We start from the raw sequence: 19295 nt of genomic DNA, 5'->3' as shown, positions 1-19295 counted from the left end.
ACACCAAGAGGGAGAACGACGCAAAGCGTTGCCACAACCGATTCAACATCGGATAAAAGGTCTTCATCGGGAACGCTAACATAGAGAGAAGAACCACAACAATATATTCAAGAAGAGCACGGCACCCACGAGTGCCTCTGTCGTCGGCTCCAAGGCACGGAGCTTTCGCTTGGCAATTCACCCGTGGGACCATGAGGCGAGGCCGCCAGAAGAAGCGTTTATAGGAAATTAAACTACGCAAGGTACCGATCTGTTATTATTATTTTTCGTGGGACAAGCCATCGATGTATTTAGCCAGGTCATGCAAGAGAGTCGATCGACACGTACAGACGTACACGGCCAGGCTGGATCTATATAGAGCAAGTAAGTCCTCGGAGAGATCGATCTATCTAGGGCAGGCAGGCCATGGAGGATGAGACGGCGGCACCAGCAGCCAAGATCCGGATCAAGACGAACCCGTACATCCCCCATGAGGTCGTCACCGAGATCCTCCTCCGGCTGCCCGTCACATCACTTCTCCGGTTCAGGCGTGTCTCCAAGGCATGGAACGCCACCATCTGCAACGATCCATCCTTCCAGTGCACGCACCTTCGCCGGCACAGGACCGACGACCCGTGCCTGCTCATCGCCCCGCGGATCCATGCGATCGGCAAAAATTTCAACGGTAGCCTCTCCGGCCTCTACCAGTGGGAGGAGGACCATGCCTACAGCACCGCGACGGCCCTCCTGTACCCAATGCCGGTACCTCCGTTCCCCGAATTCCTCGAGGCGCACGACCTTGTGCATTGCGACGGGCTGGTGCTCGTGGGAACCCGGTCCGCAGCGTGGGTGCTCAACCCAGTGATGCGCCGCGTCGTGGAATTACCCTGGGGGCGCCTTGGCGATTCAACGTCCTTCAGCTACCTCGAGGCGTTCGGTCTCGGGCGCGACCCTCACTCCGACGCCTACAAGGTCGTTCGTTTCTTCAGGCCTCCGCGTGTAGAGGTGTTGACGATTGGAAGCTCAGACGACCGGTGCTGGCACGAGACGGTGTCACAACCCCCGTGGTTTCATGTCAAGAGGCGGCCGGCGGCGATCTGCTTCAAGGGCTCCTTGATCTGGACCGTTGATCAAAAGGATCGTAATGGTCAATTGGGTTTTCTACGGTTTAGGTTGGATGAAGAAACATTCAGCCTCATTCCACCACCTCCTTGCTGGTCATGGGACGACCACGAGGCATCCACTTTATCTGAGTTGAGGGAAGTGCTGTGCTTGACCACAAGTGTAGGGTTAATGAATCGATCCCTTGACATGTGGATATGCACCGACTTGGACCTTCCACAATGGGAGAAGTGCTACAACATCCTCTCTGACTGGACCCAACCTCTTCATCCGGTGGCCATGTTGGGTAATGGAGTACTCGTGTGCCGATCCTCTGGTAATTATCTGCACCGCTGCACTTTTCAACCTGGAAAAGGTGTCACGGTCAACCATACAATTTGTATGAATGACCTAAGATATGACAACGTCGACGAGGGCCCACTTGTTGAATATCCAAGCCGAACTGCCACATACTTTGATGCAATCCCCTACGTCCCAAGCTTCGTCTTTATCTAGCTGAAGTTTCAGCTTGGGTAACATTTGGTGCAACAAAGGCTTCCTCTCATTGAAGCCTTTTATTCTTTACTTAGATCGGTTGCTTATCTTCTTATAAGAAAATTACATATCAATTAAGTTTAGAACGTCACAAGGCATATATCTGAAACTTTTCATTAGTAAGTCTGATAATCATCTTACGCTGCACCCATTAAGCAGTGTTGAGGTATTGCACGCCGAGGTGAAAGCCTCTATATAGTCTTTACCAGCTGTGGCTGGATGTGATGAGATTTTTGCATCCTCAGTGAGATGCTTGGTTTTTACTTTTGAATAATTCTGGGTTGTGAATGGTTGTCATCGGTCTACAACGAGGATCGCGTTGTGAATGGTTGTCGACCTTAAATACACACTTTGTTTCGTGATAAAAGAGCAATAGTTTTTTCTCGTGGCATCTCTTGGTCTTGTTTTTTGGCGGTCAAAAGACAAAGCGGCCGTAACGTTATAAGGGTCATGCCATGAGTTTTCACGAGCTCATGTGGGTTCTTGAATCTCATGATGACTAACTCATTCAGCTTTTAGAAAGTTATATTCATATTTGAAGGAATGCAGAATGGGTGGGAGGTAGAGATGACGAATTCAAATAGTTCATTGTAACTTTGTTTGTACTAGGATCTTTATGGCTTGTGCTCGTATCAATTACTTTTGTATCTCATACTATATTGTGAGGAAGTGAGGGAACTAGAGCGGAGGTAGGGAGCATGTGTGCATTTTTTTCCGATTGAGTTCATTCACCGTAACTCTTTTTATCATTCTATATATAGGTACCTGGGGAGGAGTAATGATGTACTCGGGGTTGAACCACATGCATATTTTGTAGTCCCAACATAATGTCGTCTGTTGGTGATGGTTGATCTGCCGATCCCCTCCGCGGGCTCACACACATCACCACCTACAACAACAACAATCGATACCTTTCCTTTGGGAATATCTCTTACATCTCTCATCTCTCAAGTGGTTGTATATATGGTGGACACTCCCTCGCTAGTATTTCGACCATGTCGTTCCTTCTCTACCTTCCTTGTTACCAAGGTCGGTGGTGGAAGAAAAATAAATAAAGGAACCACCCCAACGACAACAGTCGGGATCCATTCTCCATGAACATCTCTGACAAAGGGAGCACCATCAGACTAAAAGCAAGACACAGATCCTTAATGGCTACATTGTTGAACAATACTACCTTTTGATACCATTTGAACTTTTACAATTAATTTGAATTTAAGTCATGTTTAGCGAACGAACTCATACTATATTGTACTAACCAACCAGTGTCACAATCAATTGTAACATAAGAATCTCACGACAAAGAATAATTATATTTAATTCATGCTAACCTATGAGGTCCGTCAAGGGGCCGCTGCAGTCTCGATCACCACAAGGGCAACCGCTGAGGTATCGACTAATGGTCAAGCGGTCTTGGCGGATGACTCAGCCATCTCAGCAGCTGTAGCTCTCTGCAGAGGCAACCGTGACCTCGGCGTAGGACTTCGCCCTCCATGCCGTTGCAGCCGCCTCTCGGCATCGCCTGCCGCTTCAACCGCCCTCTCGGCCGCTGCATGAGAGAATCGTCATAGGCAGCCGCCCTCTCGGCCACTGCAACCATCCTATGGGGGGCCTAGATCTCCCTAACTAAGAATCTCCATGAGACCATCTTTGTCATCCACTAGTGAACACACGGACCTAACATGAAGAAAAAAACACATTGGATTTAAATTGCAAAGTCAAGACACAGACTAAACCTAACATAAGTCAAACCTAGAAGAATTACGTACTCTGCATTTCAGCTGACTTTCAGTCTGTCGAGGCTCTCAACAACTGCCGTCTCTCAAATGGTGGTATATATCGTGGACACTCCCTCGGTGGTATTTCGAGGCTCCAAGGAAGATATGAGGAGGAACGACCTCCTATAAACGCCTCCACAGCTCCTATAGTTTCACGGGAGGAAGAGGGGCCCGTGATCTCACCTGGGGGGAGGTAGATCGGCGCTGGCGCCACAACTCCTAAGGTTTCACCTAAGGGTGGAAGGAGGAAAGAAAACAATTCACTCCAAGCATTCACTCTTTCAGACTAGGAGCAAATGTTCTTCAACTTTCTTCTATACGTAATTATATATGTTGAGATTAATGTCCATACTTACATGAGTATAGATAATAATTAATAGGAGCATTGTTTTTGTGCATCAGTGCCCAGACATTTTATGTTGATCCATCACTACACATACAACATGAACTCGTGTTTTTATTACTCCCAACATGCAAAGCAGAAAACCAAGTTTCATTTTCCTACCTCCCGTTTGGTCATTCCAAAGAATCAAATTCACTATAACCAGAACCAGGAGAATGGACCTATATGTAGCTGCACCGCTGCTCCGATGAAAGAGGGTAGCTTCTTCCGCTGCTGCTGTGGACGCCCCTCCTTAACCAAGCTAATGTGGAGATTGCAACCTTCCAAAACTAGGCCACTGAGAGCATCTAGAGCATATTCTAGGTGGGCATGGGATGTTGACATAGTTACGTGGCCGATACATCGCGAGCGCTTGGTCTTCTTGTAGCAGATCACCTCGGTGCTGAACACTTTACCATGGTTGCTGAACAAGAGTCGCAGCTGAGAGCTTTTCACGGTGAGAGGTAGGTTGTACACCAACACCTTGAAACAAGGCTCATAACATCTCCCGACGTGAATAACGTGCGTTGGACCCGTAGTCTCTTGCCTCTTCACGCCATGAGCTTCCAGAGAGCTCCTATTGAATTCCTGATAGAGCAACATCAGTGTTAATCATTACTACTAGAATTTTATCATGTACGTCTAGGCCTCGAGATGCTTGCTTACACATAGTTCCGACTGTTAAACTCTAGATGGTATCGGTTCTATTAGCCATATGTCATGATAAAACTAGCAGAAATAGCATTATGCGAAATATAATTTGTGATGTTTATTTTGCAGGTGTTTAATTACCTGAACTGGAGCCATGATTGTTTGTGGGATGAGCCAAGTGCACTTCTCGCAGTCCCATCCTTGAGGCAGCCGCTCAATGAACTTGACTTCATGATCGACGAGGTTGTACCTGAACACACCGTACTGCGTACATGGCGCGGCCTTACTATTGGTGTAGACGAAGTAGACCGAGCCTCCATGGCCAACAAGCACGGAGGCATCGATGGCAAAGCTGTTGGGCGAGCCCAAGAAGAGGACACGATCGGCCAGGCTGTACCCATCCTTTCTCACCCACTGTCTCTTATCTATATCTATACTACTATTAAAAGACCAAACGTTACTTCCCCTACATCCACACGAGAAAGTGCACACACAATTACCCCAGACGTCCGATCATACCCACTAACTACCATCCAACTGTCCACGTTTCATCAACCATAATACAAACAGATCGACGGTTGTAAGGAAATGTTCTGCCGGCAGACTCCCACGTCCAGGCTCCTACACATCCCAACGATGACAACTCCATCCAGCGAATAATGCCGTATCTCCGCGATCAACGCCACCACGCCACGAACCTCGCGTCGGCACACCGTCCCGCCGTCCTCGCTCCGCCCCGCCCGGCCGCCCTCGGCACGCGACCCTCCCCCTGGTCTCCGCGACGTCCTCGACCCGCCTTGCAGCCCTAACTCTCCTCAATACGCCGTCCTCACGACGCCGCCCTCGCCCCCGGTGTCAGCGACGTCCTCGACCCGGCGCACTGCCTTACCTCCGGTGTCATCACCCCTGTAGCCAGCAACATTTCCAGTACATATGACTACTGCCGAACCTGCCAGTGCACAGGTTAGATCAACTGAATTTGCACGTCTTTTGGTCAGACATAAGACAAAAGGAATTGCTCTTTTAATCTGACAACGTGTAATTTTATACTTACAGTACATCATAATTTCCATAGCACACTGAGTTCAGGCAGGGTTCGTGAAGTGTTTCAGAACAGGAGCCATTGAGAAGACAGTATGTCCGGATCTCAGCGTAGTGGGGTACGTACTCCCTTTCAGGACCTGACGAACAACGACAGTTCAGGTAAATACATATATCACCTACTCCTAGCTACTAAGATCATGTAAGTACCGACTATGTCATTGCCTCGCAGGTCAAAAAACAGATCCAAAAGAACTAAAGAGACAGAGGGAAAGGGAGAGGTATGCACTAAACAGGGATGCAATATTGAAAAAAAGAAAGGAGGCAAGGGATCGTAAGAAAGCTATGTCCGCTATTTTAAATGGAACCAACACTCCATCTAAGCCACCCGTGGCCATGTCGCCTGCTTACTCAATTTTCTCTGTTCTTTATCATACATTTCATTAATCACATCTAAAGACATGTTAATTAAAAGTCCCTTTCGACAGGTTTTGACACTGTGGGGATGCCCAGTGCACAGTCTGCTATCACCCAGCAACGACATACACCAGTTGTGGAAGGTCATGTGTTCTCCTACATCCAGACATACTACCGGCTTTTGTGTGTCAGCAACTGACTTTGGTAATACAATTTTGATGCAGGCATACCTGTTGATGTGGTAATGAGTGATCAGACTCCACTTCATGGTCCATGTTCACTACAACACCAGATACTGTCGTCTCTAACAAGGAAAATGTTAATAATATGAACTCTGCCATTGAGTCCTCCCAACTGACTGTGTTACGACCGCCACTTCAAGCCTACAGATGCAGCAGTTCGTATGGTAATCATTTCTGGCTCATATTAACAATCGTACATAATGCACACATACATCGTACATAGTATAAACCTCTGTTGCTCAAGTTGTCTTGAACCTAATTCACACTTACTATACAGAAGAAAAACAAGCACTGAAGAGGCAGAGGGAAAATGCCCGGTATGAGCAACATAAAGAAGAGATATTGCAAAGCCTACGTGACAAACGTCGTGCAGCCAAATCTACAGTAGTGCTTACACCCGGAGAACAAAACCAATCTGATACAGGTGATGCCAGCTACATGAAACACTGTATATCTTATCTTGGATTTGCTAAGTGAGATTCACTCGATGTTTTTGTAGCTGATGAAGATTGTGATTGGCTACACACAAATGATATGTACCTGAGACAAACCATTGGAAGGAGGATGAGGCGAGACAACATAGTCATTGCGTCGTCACGTGGACACAATCAAGTCAACAATTATAATGGTGCTTTCATTGACTACTTCTTGGTTCATACCTTTCATTCATCGCTGATACTTGCCCATTTTGCAACATATGTTGTCAAGCAACGACCACGACGATGATGCATATGGAATACTAGAGCCCGATGGCAACACAACAAATATGGATGGTACACATTAATGCATTTACGGTTCTATGTTTATTTTAGGATATCTTATAATTATTACAAACTAATATTTGTCTACTAAATAGACTGCTTGGGAGTTGAAAACCTTATTGAAACTGAATATGTTGAGCCTGATGAAGAAGCTAGGATGTTCGCCCACCAAGGTACCTTATTGCTATCATGAGTTTCCATATATAGTATAATACTGTCTTTTCTGCAGAACAAAATATTAATTAATCTTCATATTCCAATCCAGATGTTGACTTTGAATCCTACCAAGTTGAACGACGTCACACTGATGGAACACCAACAAATGATCCTCATGATAGGGCTTACATTAACCTTCCCAAAAATCACCACGTCCTTAGAAAGTTAGGGACTGTCTCCACTGTGGAGCATTGCGGTGTCAATACGAGGGACCTGCATTTTGTTGCAGAAAGGGGAAAGTAGATTTATTTACTCCCAAGTTCCCAGACGAGTTGAAACGGTTGTTCACAAGTCAACATGATGACGATGCTAAACATTTTCGAGACAATATACGGTATTTCAACTCTCACTTCTCATTCACAAGTCTTGGAGTCACCCTTGATCGTCGAGTAAGCACTGCAGCAGGAACCGGCGTATATACCTTTCGTGCTTGTGGGGGGTTGTACCACGCTCTTGATGAGCTGGTGCCGGCTGATAATGGCCCTAGGCATTTGCAACTCTATATTTATGATACAGATCATAACTTGGTGCACAGGACTAATAGGTCTCCAGATCTAGATATAGATCTCATACGAAAAATTCTGGGAATACTAGAGCAGAACCCTTATGCACGGGCTTTCAAGAGCCTTGGGTCTGTTCCGAATCTAGATGAGTACAAGATCTCACTAAACACAGATATCAAGTTGGATCAACGTAGGTACAATGCCCCAACGACTTCTCAGGTGGCAGCGATATGGGTTGAAGGGAGCGACCCACAAAACTGTTTTGACAGGAGTGTTGTCGTGCATGCCAAAAAAGGAGACCGACCACTCTATATTAGAGCGTACTATGGGTGCTATGACCCATTGTCATATCCACTGTTTTTCCCATGTGGGGAGACTGGTTGGAATCGTTGGATGCCGTATGTTCAGGCCCCCGATGACACCACCCAATTTCCAGCGCATAATTCTGGACCGCAAGAAAACCGCACCTCTGATTTACATACAGGTATGATGTTCATTATTAATTTGTTATCTACTTACTATCTTTAAGAAGAATAATAAAAACATTTGACTTCCACAACCTATCAAACAGATGAAAACTTGATTAATGGAAGGGAACGAGTTGGCACCTTTGTGCCAGATGAAGACCGGGTCACTGGTTTACATACAGGTATGGTGTTCATTATTAAATTGTTTTTATATACTTGCTATCTTTGTGAATAAAAAATGAATATGAAACTTATGAATTGGTTCGCCTATCAAACAGATGATAATTTAATTAATGAAAGGGAACAAGTTGGCAATTTTATGCCAGATGAAGGCCAAGCGACTAATCTACATGCAGGTACCAGTCATCATTGCTTATATTCTTAAGCAAATCTTATGTTGTCAGTCATTATGAGTCCAGCCAGTCTACTGGTATTTATGTTCAATATTGTAGATGATAATGAGGATATCCAAGATGAGGATTTTGGTGACAATGAGGTCAATGCAACACAATCCAGGAAATTTGTTAGTGCAAGGGAGTACTACTGCTTCAAGCTACAGGTCAGGAAGAAGCTTTTTAACATCATCTTGTTTGGTGGGCGCCTTTTCCAACAGTGGGCGGTTGATATGTATATCAAGATTGAGACTATGAGGTTGGACTGGTACTCAAAGCCAGAAAATCAAAAGGTTATACGAGCTGATCTCTACCAGGTATGGTGCTTTTGTTTATTCCAATACATCGTAATACAAGAACATTTTGAAAATCATGCCTTTTCCATAACCTTGTATACTCTTACAGGGTCTTGTTGACACCATCGTTGCCGGCAAGTCACGCGGTGATCGAATTGGCAAGAGAATCGTGCTTCCACGTACGTTTCCTGGTGGTGATCGCGACATGCAGCGGAGGTTGCTGGATGCGATGGCAATAGTCCAACGGTGGGGTAAACCGGATTATTTTATCACGATGACTTGCAATCCCTATTGGGAGGAGATAACCCATAATCTGATGCCTGGACAACTGCCACAAGACCGTCCAGACCTTGTGGCAAGAGTATACAAGGCTAAACAACGAGATATGATGGACTTGCTAACTAAGGGTAAGCATTTCGGAGAAGTCACAGCTTATGTACATGTCACCGATTTTCAGAAACAAGGCCTTCCTCATGAGCATATACTTTTAATCATGAAAACAAATAGCAAGTTAGCATCCCTAGATGACTATGATCGGGTGATATCCGCAGAGATACCTGACAAAGAGAAACACCCCGTTCTGCATGACCTGGTCGTCAAACACATGCTGCACGGACCCTGTGGTGAGTTGAAAAAGAGTTGTCCTTGCATGATTGAGGGACAGTGTAGGTTTCATTATCCGCGAGATTTTTGTGATGCCACACAACAAGGGAAAGACTCTTATCCCATCTATCGGAGGAGGGACGATGGGCGTGGAGTTAGGATCAGAGGAGCGAATTTGGACAATAGATGGGTGGTCCCTTACAACCCTTCTTTGCTTATGCGATACAACTGCCACATTAATGTGGAAGCATGCTCGAGCATCAAGGCAGTCAAGTATTTGTTCAAGTACATCTATAAAGTTCATGATCGGACGTCCTTTGCATTCGAGCAGGACATAATCAATGATGGTGGAATCATCAATGAAATCCAACAATATAGGGATGCACGCTACGTATCTCCTCCAGAGGCTATTTACAGGATTTTTGGTTTCAAAATGTTTGGTGTCAGTCCATCAGTGCTGCAGCTCCAGCTTCATTTGCCGAACATGCATACAATTGCATTTAAAGCTGGTGAAAATCTAGAAGATGTTGTCGCTCGACCATCTTCATCCAGGTCCATGCTTACCGAGTACTTTGAGATGAACCGGAGGAATCCGCAAGCACAGAAATTGTTGTACAGAGAGTTTCCAGAGCATTATAGATGGATAGCTGGAAAAAAGAAGTGGCAGAAGAGAAGAAATAATAGATCACAGATTGGAAGACTTGTGTATGCACACCCTGCTGAAGGAGAGAGGTACTACTTGCGTGTGCTGCTAAGTCATGTTCGAGGTGCCACTTCTTTTGATGATTTTAAAAACAGTAAATGGCAACCTATGCACTTCCTTCAGAGAGGCATGTGAGCACTTAGGCCTCATTGAGCACGACAAGACTCTTCATGATTGCATGACAGAGGCAGCCACATTCCAGATGCCTTCTGCCCTAAGACGGTTGTTTGCAACTATATTGGTATTTTGCGAGGCAACAGAAATCCGACAATTGTGGGATAAACATCTACCATCAATGTGTGAGGACTACAGTCGTAATGAATCCAATGAGTCGGTACTTGAGCAGATGGTCCTTCGAGATATTAGGGATATGTTGCAATCCATGGGAAAGGATATTAAGAGCTATGGACTTCCGGATCTGGTTGAGACCGATGGTTCTTATGACAGTGAATACAGAGAGGTAACAGAGGAGAGGCAAATCACCGCGGACACAGAACATCTAGATCTATTTAGCAGTTTGAACCATGAGCAGCTAGCTGGTTTCAATGACATAATGGATCATGTGATGAACAAAAAAAGCCAGATATTCTTTGTTGATGGTCCAGGAGGAACTGGGAAGACGTACTTGTACAAGGCATTGCTAGCAAAGGTGCGTTCCATGGGTGAAATCGCGATCGCAACTGCTACATCTGGTATTGCAGCGTCGATAATGCCTGGAGGACGCACAGCACACTCCCGGTTCAAAATTCCAATCAAGCTCACTGACAACAGTATGTGCGGTTTCACAAAACAGAGTGGTACAGCGGAGTTGCTTAGACAGGCGTCCCTGATAATTTGGGACGAAGTCGCTATGACAAAACGACAAGCAGTTGAGACGCTTGATAGATCACTACAGGATATAATGGAATGTTCTTTGCCGTTTGGAGGAAAGGTTGTTGTCTTTGGTGGTGATTTCAGGCAGGTCCTACCCGTTGTGACACGTGGGACAAGAGCACAGATAACGGATGCTACACTTCTGAGATCCTATCTTTGGGAGAAGACCCGCAAGATACGTCTCACGCGCAATATGCGGGCACAGGCTGATCCTTGGTTCTCAGAATACCTACTAAGGATAGGCAATGGAACTGAAGAGACAATTGGCGACGATTATGTCCGTCTCCCCGAGGACATTGTCATTGGCTATACCGAGGATGAAAAAGCTATTAACATGCTCATCGAAGATGTCTTCCCATCTTTGCAGGCCAATGCTAGATCGAGAGAGTACATGAGTGCACGTGCTATTCTTTCAACCAAGAACGATCATGTTGATGACCTGAATGACAAAATGATCTCCAGGTTTCCAGGCGAAGAAAAGTTATACCATAGTTTTGACTCAATTGAGGATGACTTGCAGAATAATTACACAATTGATTTTTTGAACTCAATCACACCAAATGGCTTGCCCCCGCATGTTTTGAAATTAAAGGTCAACTGTCCAGTCATTCTGCTCCGGAACCTTGACCCTCATAATGGTCTATGCAATGGAACACGGCTTATGATCAGAGCCTTTCAGGATAATGCAATCGATGCGGAGATTGTTGGTGGTCAGCATGCTGGAAAGAGGGTGTTTATACCTAGGATCCCTATGTCACCCTCAGAGGACATCTCACTTCCTTTCAAACTTAAGAGAAAACAGTTCCCCATCCGCCTGAGTTTTGCCATGACAATTAACAAGGCACAGGGTCAGACCATCCCAAATGTCGGCATTTACCTTCCCGAGCCAGTATTCTCACATGGGCAGCTATATGTTGCATTGTCAAGAGGAGTGTCGAGAGAGACGACACGGATTTTGGCCAAGCCAAACAAGGATGTTGATAAATCCGGGAAAAGCACCAAGAACATTGTCTACAGAGATGTTTTGGAGAGATGAGGTAGGTGCATTATTCCATTATTTCTTTTCACATACTATGTTCGCTTTCAAAACCAGCTTATGAAACTAGCTCCTTACAAGCTTTTCATTTTTGTAGCCGTATCTCATGTCATGCACTAATCACTTCATATTTTTTGTTGATCAGGTTTGAGAAATATTCTTGTTCAGGAGAATTGAGGCTTTGCTGTGGTTACGGGTCTCCACATGTGCAACTTGTAAACCTATTTGGAAGAGAAGAGCATGGTCGACTGATGCTACGACATGGGGTCAGATCATACATAATAAGGAACGCTTTGTGCTGTATCCTGTACTATCTAAATTTTCCTTTCGAAATTATGTTCTGTTAAACATGTTCTTGAATGCCCAAGTGAGATGCTCTATGATATATTTGTAACGAAAACTGCAAAAGATTGAGATTCCTGGAATATATTCTTGAATGCCTAAGTGAGATGTTCTATGATATATTTGTAACGAAAACTGCAAAAGACTAAGATTCCTGGAATATATTGAAGTTAAAAGGCGTTTTTTACTACTATGTTGCAAATAGGACGTTCCCGGATCTATAGCACACGAGCTCACATGCTTTCTTTTTTTTAGAAAAAAAAATCAAAAGAATAATGCATACAGTATTCATAAAAGAATATAAGTCATGTAACAGACTAAACTGGTGGATAACCACAGTGGGCGAGAATACCTCTTCCAACATGCATCAAACCAGTTGAAGATATGCCTCCTATTCCGATTCCAATTTCTACTTCACCTCTTCACTGATCTCCCCCTTGGCTGGCTTGATGGATCATGTGATGAACCAAAAAAAATCAAAAGAGCAAGTCGTGATCTCCCGCAGTCGCTTGCTCATGTACAAGAAGGCAACCACCATACATCAGCTGAATTTCAAATGAAACAGAAAAAATTAGTTTCTCAAATATTAAAAGGGTGTGCCTTTTCTGAATTATTAAGCCCACGGTTACAGAAGGAAGGTGGGCCAATCACAATATTTATGCATATAAAATGTACCACGAAAATAACTCCAATAATTTTGTGTGAGTATAAAAAAAGCACAAGATAAGATTCTGGGGCCTCAGAAAAATCCGGGGATGATAGCAATCAGGAGTCCCCAATTATCGCGATAGTAGTTTCCTTTCTCTCACGATTCTGCCTTATATTGTCTGATACCATTACTTTCACCTCTCCTCCATCCTCCCTCACGATCTCTCATCCGCATCCCAACATACATCCACAACAAGTCTCTCCACTGAGCCGCACACATCTGCCCTTGGTGAAGCACCGTCATCGTCCATGTCTACGCCTCCGTCACCGGTGCCCCATGCGAGTCAATCTCCAACCAGATCCGGTACTACTGTCCATGCTATCGAGATGGTAAAGACATATTATATCTCTGTTCTTTCTATGCAAGGTTTCCTATCTAAAAGTGTCATACTTGGGTTGTTAGGATGGCATCAACAAGGTAGCAAAGGATGAGGATATAGATAATATGCAGGTTGAAGAGGTCATAAAGAAGGACGAGGATACAAACTATGAGTCGGCACTGTTGATACAAGAAGACTCTACTATGGAGGATACAGAGAATATGCATATTGATGAGGTGATAACCGTACAGGAGGATACATATCCCGAGTCCACAGAGGCAAGTTTTCTTTCCACATGTCATTACTATTCTAATTCTAACACCACAGAGCACTTTGTAATTTTTTTTAGTACAATATCATATCAAAAAGATATTCTATCTGTTATAATATTATACTACCATGTGTTTTAGCTACCGAGAGATGACGAATCAAGTGAAATACTCAACAATAATGAAGTGGAGGAAAATAATTGCACGGAGAGCTCAGAATATACACCTATTCTTGAAGAAAACATAGCAAACAGAGAGGCCAAAGATTCTGAACATACAAATGTGACTTTCCTTTTCCAATTATTTCTTCCAAAACTATTATAATTATATTATATCCTACATACGGGTAATTCTTCTAATATTGTTTTCAGAAATTAACCCACAACGAAACAAGTCAACAAATGGTGGCAATTGAGGACGAGAAATTGGTACAAACACCCGGCACGGAAGGGCTTCAAACTATAGAGGACGAGCTAACAATGCCCGTGCATATAAAGAAACATATACGACGACATAACAAGCCTAAGAAGGCACAAGACTATGTTGTTTCTCCACAAGGCACAGAACAAAACCTTCAATGTCCTTGTACTGCTATATTATTGTTTTTGTGTTCATTATCATTAAATGTTATTATGGCCATCGTGACAGATTATGCCTGCACTGGCGATGATTGGTCCGTTATAGAAAAAATCAGATCCGAACCAAGTAAAGAAAGAAATTTAGTGAGCATCGGCGACGCATTTCTGAAAAAAAGACATTTACTATCTCTTCTATCTCCCAAAGAATGGGTTGGCGACGAAGTAAGTATATTAGGACATGAAGATGCTATTTAATTAGAAGTATGTGTCATCTAATATACTATGTATACTTTTAATTGTAGGTCATAAATACGTACATAAATTGCATGATTTTTACCGAGCATCTACAAGTAAGGTCAGGAGGAAGTGTGTTCTTAGAGAATGCATGCATCTCTAAGATGATGAAGATCGGTAGCTATCTGCCCTCAGATGACATGGATGCTGCACCAGCATGGGTATTAAACAGAGCCAAAGCGTATTTGGAAAACGATATGGTTAGTCTTACTTTTCTACATATTTCTATGAACTACAGCAAGAACGACCGATTCGTCCACATACTTCTACAACTAAAATAATCATTTTCTTCAGATATACTTACCAATAAACATGGACGACATTCACTGGTATTTATGTGTTATAAATGCCAGAAAAAATGTGTTCAAGTGCTCGACTCGCTAGGCCCATACATGAGCCGCAAGGACCTCACTGATACGGTTAGTACTTAGTCCTACTCCCCCATCTTTTCTAAGAACCTTCTTTTTCTTATTTCTCACTTGTGATGCTTATACTTTTTCCATTTGTTGGTACAACAGCTAGAAGGACTAGATGTTACAACATGGAAAAGAGAAGAATATATTAAGAGCAGTCTTCAGACAGATGGGTACGCCTCCTACTATAACTCATCGCATTTATGCTTAACATGGCACATTTGGTATGTTATTATGTTTATTTTATCACTCATAGCATTCCTGAATCACATTTGTTCAAGAGATTTGGTATGCCAATGCAATTATTTACCTTATTGTATGCCAATGCAATTGACACAACACCTCTCATGAGATCTGGCCTAAATAATGGAGCTCAAGGCGATACACTTCATTGGGCTGCATATAAAAAATGCGTTACGATTTTCAATCTTTTTTTATTCACTCATAGGGCTAAATAGAGTAAGCAGTCACGCATTAACTTGTACTATCAGCTATGCTAGCAATATTACAGGAGAAGTATCAGCTATGCTAGCAATATTACAGGAGAAGAAGCAGAGCGTGTTCTGTTATACTATTAGGCAATTGAGCATAGATCAAGTGTTTCTTTCCGCACCTGCATAAATTATTTGGGTATAACTCCAGGCCTTATTTTTTACTTCTCCATTTGTACCATCCTGCAATTGGTACAAGCAATGTAAAAAATAACATTCTACATACAGGAGATCAAGAACAAGAACTGAAATTCCTATTACCATTACCTGTGATATAAATAGTGCGAACTTTGAATCAACCACTTTGTGGTACCTGGAAGAGTTATTGTCCATCATTTGGTCAGGAAGTGTGTTCTACTAAGTGTACAAACTGAAGCTGCATGAAAAGCAGAGGAATGGATACAAGGCCTACTTGAGGATAGATAGATGAACTGACCTCTGGAAATAGTCTGGTCTATTGCAAGCCAACAACAGCGGCGACAGATAGATTAGGCTGATCCTGTAGAGCACGTATGCGAGCTGCGAACTCCTTCCCAGAGCGACTTGATGACGCACTGGATCTCGATCCAATTCGATATGCCTGCTCCCGAATTGTGTCGACCAGCTCACATCTCGATATCCTCTGGGGCAGTAGGATGAAGGTGGCAGAGTCGATCCAGGGAAGATCCGCGGGGTTGGCGGCGAGGCAAGGCCGCGGTGGTCAGAGGAGGGGGCGGGGCGAGGCCGTGCTGGGGATAAGGGCCGACGGGGCGAGGCCCTGGAGGGGATAGGAGGAGACGGGGCAAGGCCGTGGTGGTGGTGGTGGTGTGGGTGGGTGGGGGGGGGCGCCGGCCGACGTCGTGCCGGGAGAGGATGTGGCGTGCTGCAGAGTAGGCGTCGTGCTACAGAGGAGGCGGTTGGTGGAGGAAGAAGTGAGGAGTGGATAAAGCAAAGTGATAGTGTACTGGAGAGATCGAGATAGTGATAGTGCCACGGACGGCTTCCTGTTGCTCTTTTTTTATTATTTCACCGGCTGCTCCTTATTAGTGTTTCTTTGGTTGCTTTTTTTTTCTCTTTTGCAATCTGACCTCTGGTCTATTTTCTATCACATAATTACGCCACCCAGATAATAGTACATCGACCAAATGGATCATCGGCCGTGTCTCTTTTGTTTAATTTTTGTATCTATGATCGACAACCCATTCGGTGAAGTAATAATTATATTGGTTCCTCTCAAAATAATTATGCATTCACAAATTCATTTTTTTATTGATAACCATTTTGTTCATTTGATTTATATATAAAAACATATATGGGTTAGAAATTTAGTTATTTTATTGATAGCCCTTTTGGTCATTTGATTTATATTAGCGGCAAATGTTGTTTAGTTCTTTATCATCAAGGTGGTCTTGTGGTCTCTGGATGTTAAATTACATGGAGTACTTCACGGGAGATAGTTTGTCCGACACTCCTGAACAGGTATATTTTGCATCGTATCATGATACTAATTATTTTGTGTTGTATCATTATTTGAAAACTAAGTCTTATTACTACTTCACTTTAGGTTCACATGACAGATTTTAGAACAAAATTAGCTGTCATTTTAGTCGACTCGGAATTCAATGATGATGATATAAGAAACCGAGACTTGGATGATGATGAAATCAACACGGATCCCACTGATTGTATGATTGTCGAAAGACCTCCTAACAAACCTAAAGCATCCAACTCATCGTCACAAGTTGAGCTCATCTCGCAATCATTTATCCTTTCGCCGTCTGTCACTCCAACAAACGACAACTTAATAGATGAACTTTGCTTGTTCATCAGCATGGTTGATGATGTCCCGATGCTAGAGTAAGACACATTTTTGCAATTCATTTTTGTTCCTATTACTCTTGTATAATGACAGAATTCCCATTTCACAGGAGCGAATGGGTGAAAAGCTCTCAACCTTATCCTATTAGTTTGAACTTGAGACAATTAAAGAACATATTAAAGAATGATGAGTACATGGATGCTGGTTGTTTTAACATGGCTGTGAGGATACTAGCGTGCCACGACGTCCAGCTTGCTAGAGATGTCCCAACACACTATATGGATCTACGATTCTGTGTAAGTTATTATAATCACATTTTACATTTTGCCTTATTCTACTCATGTTTTCTTACATTATTGTAGTCCATGTCCCACGATGCACGAGTCCCAAGTCATCGTGATGGTATGGACATTGATATGTTGGCACAACTATTTGATAGCTGGCCTAATAGCAATGAGTATCATATCTCAGAATGTGATACGGTAAGATTTCAATCCAAAGTCATTGTTTATTTGGTCTTAATAAATGATAATGATTGATGCGTCATTGCAGATTTTATTGCCTTGTGATATTCTTGGACTATTTTTATTATTCATCTTGGACCAACAAAAAAAAGTTGTTTCTATTTTGGACCCGCTTTCAATACCTACTTTCGGAAAGCATATACTTAAAACTATGGTCAACGATCTAAACCTTGCACTTCAAACTGCAAACCCTGCCTTCAAGGACGACATTATAAAATGGGGATGCAAAGTTCCTGTTGTTCCCACAAATTCATACGGGTAAGAATCTTGTCAATACATCACAATCTTAATTGATTCATTCAACTCACATGTAACATTTCATACATGCAGTCCCCTGTCTGGTTATTTGATTTTCAATTTAATGCACTCATGGCATGATGGAACGCTACATTTTCCAGTACCCAAGGTAAGTATTTCACACCATGCTCATTTCTACACATGTTACTCATGTTTTTTTTCTAATAACAATGTTATATAATGCATATGTAGGATAATTTTGAACTAAGGAAGCGATTTTTGGTTCATATTTTGAAGTATGAAGAGAATGAAGTTCTAAACAATATCCCAGTCTTAGAACGAAGCATTATAGATCGAATCAAAAGATGGACCTTCCAGAGAGGATCATCATCAAATGATGATTACTAGATAATTTTGCTTAGTTGTTATTTTTACAATACATTTATGTGATTGTTAATTTTATGTGAAGACATGTGTATTGGTCGTGTGTTACATGCACAGAGTTTTTTCATTTTTGTATTTCGAATTTTGGAATCACAACATTTCAACAATGGAAGTCTTTCACCGGTCAAACAAGACCTATGACTTCATCTAAAATAAATTATTACATTAAAATCATTGAGACCTATGACCTATGACACACATTTAAATGTTCCGATACAACAATACAAAAGTTCATTTTTTATTTTACTTTATTAGGATATGTGCGTTGCACGTGCACACTTACTAGTCCCCCTCTAGCGCGCGCACCCACATGGAGAACCTGCACGAATTATTGTAGTATATGTCCGGACTTGGATGGTCGCCCACAGAAGCTCACCACGGGACTCAAGCAGGTAACTGTATTGCTCCAGGTAATTTCCACACATCGTCGGCAGCTGCTGCAATGGGCTCAGTGGAGATTTGCCACACGCTAGACTCAACAGTTACCAGGATTCTGCCATTACGGTAAGTGGCACAGTACTCTCCGCTCCTAATGGTGTTCTCAAATTAAGGTCTTCTCCACAAGCGTCCACTCTGCGTCACCGGGTTGCATGCAGGAGCACCGCCGTGAAGCTGGCTATAGTCTTGATGTCCACGAAGACGGTGGAGATGCCATAGAGAAGGGTGGTACCATCAGCATAGACAGCGCCGTGGATGCCGTCGACGCAGCACGCATGCGGCAAGCGAGGCAGACGGGTGACGGGTCGTGGAGGCTAGGACGCAGATGTTTGAGGTGAGGAGGTACCGGATCGCGGTTGCGTTGGGAGTAGATAACCAGACCCTCCTCCCGGCTCCGGAAATAGGCGGCAACGCGCGGTAGCTGGACTTGGAGAAGACGCACC

At 43.4% G+C, this 19295-nt stretch overlaps 1 protein-coding gene and 1 long non-coding RNA gene across 4 annotated transcripts; one reads left to right on the top strand and one right to left on the bottom strand.

The window, feature by feature from the left end:
• The first annotated feature begins 405 nt into the window (after positions 1–405).
• LOC109772235 (F-box/LRR-repeat/kelch-repeat protein At2g27520-like) lies at positions 406–1596 on the top strand. The gene has a single exon (XM_020330922.1). It carries the CDS (start codon positions 406–408, stop codon positions 1594–1596), a length of 1191 nt encoding a protein of 396 aa, XP_020186511.1.
• Positions 1597–3762: 2166 nt separating this feature from the next.
• Positions 3763–16202, bottom strand: LOC120962129 (uncharacterized). Of its 3 annotated transcripts, none has more exons than XR_012205809.1 (9): positions 15848–16202; positions 15679–15724; positions 15534–15594; positions 15231–15316; positions 12691–12883; positions 6135–6287; positions 5501–5627; positions 4588–5395; positions 3763–4383 (listed from the first exon to the last, which is right to left on the bottom strand). It is a non-coding gene; the product is annotated as an uncharacterized lncRNA (long non-coding RNA). The 3 variants fall into 3 exon arrangements; XR_012205810.1 differs by having other exon boundaries at positions 4588–5386; XR_012205811.1 differs by lacking the exon at positions 6135–6287.
• Positions 16203–19295: the final 3093 nt, after the last annotated feature.

This window comes from Aegilops tauschii, chromosome 3, assembly GCF_002575655.3.
Source record: "Aegilops tauschii subsp. strangulata cultivar AL8/78 chromosome 3, Aet v6.0, whole genome shotgun sequence".
Taxonomy (NCBI): domain Eukaryota; kingdom Viridiplantae; phylum Streptophyta; class Magnoliopsida; order Poales; family Poaceae; genus Aegilops; species Aegilops tauschii.
The sequence above is the reverse complement of the archived record's forward strand: the minus strand, read 5'-3'. Positions and strand labels throughout refer to the sequence as shown.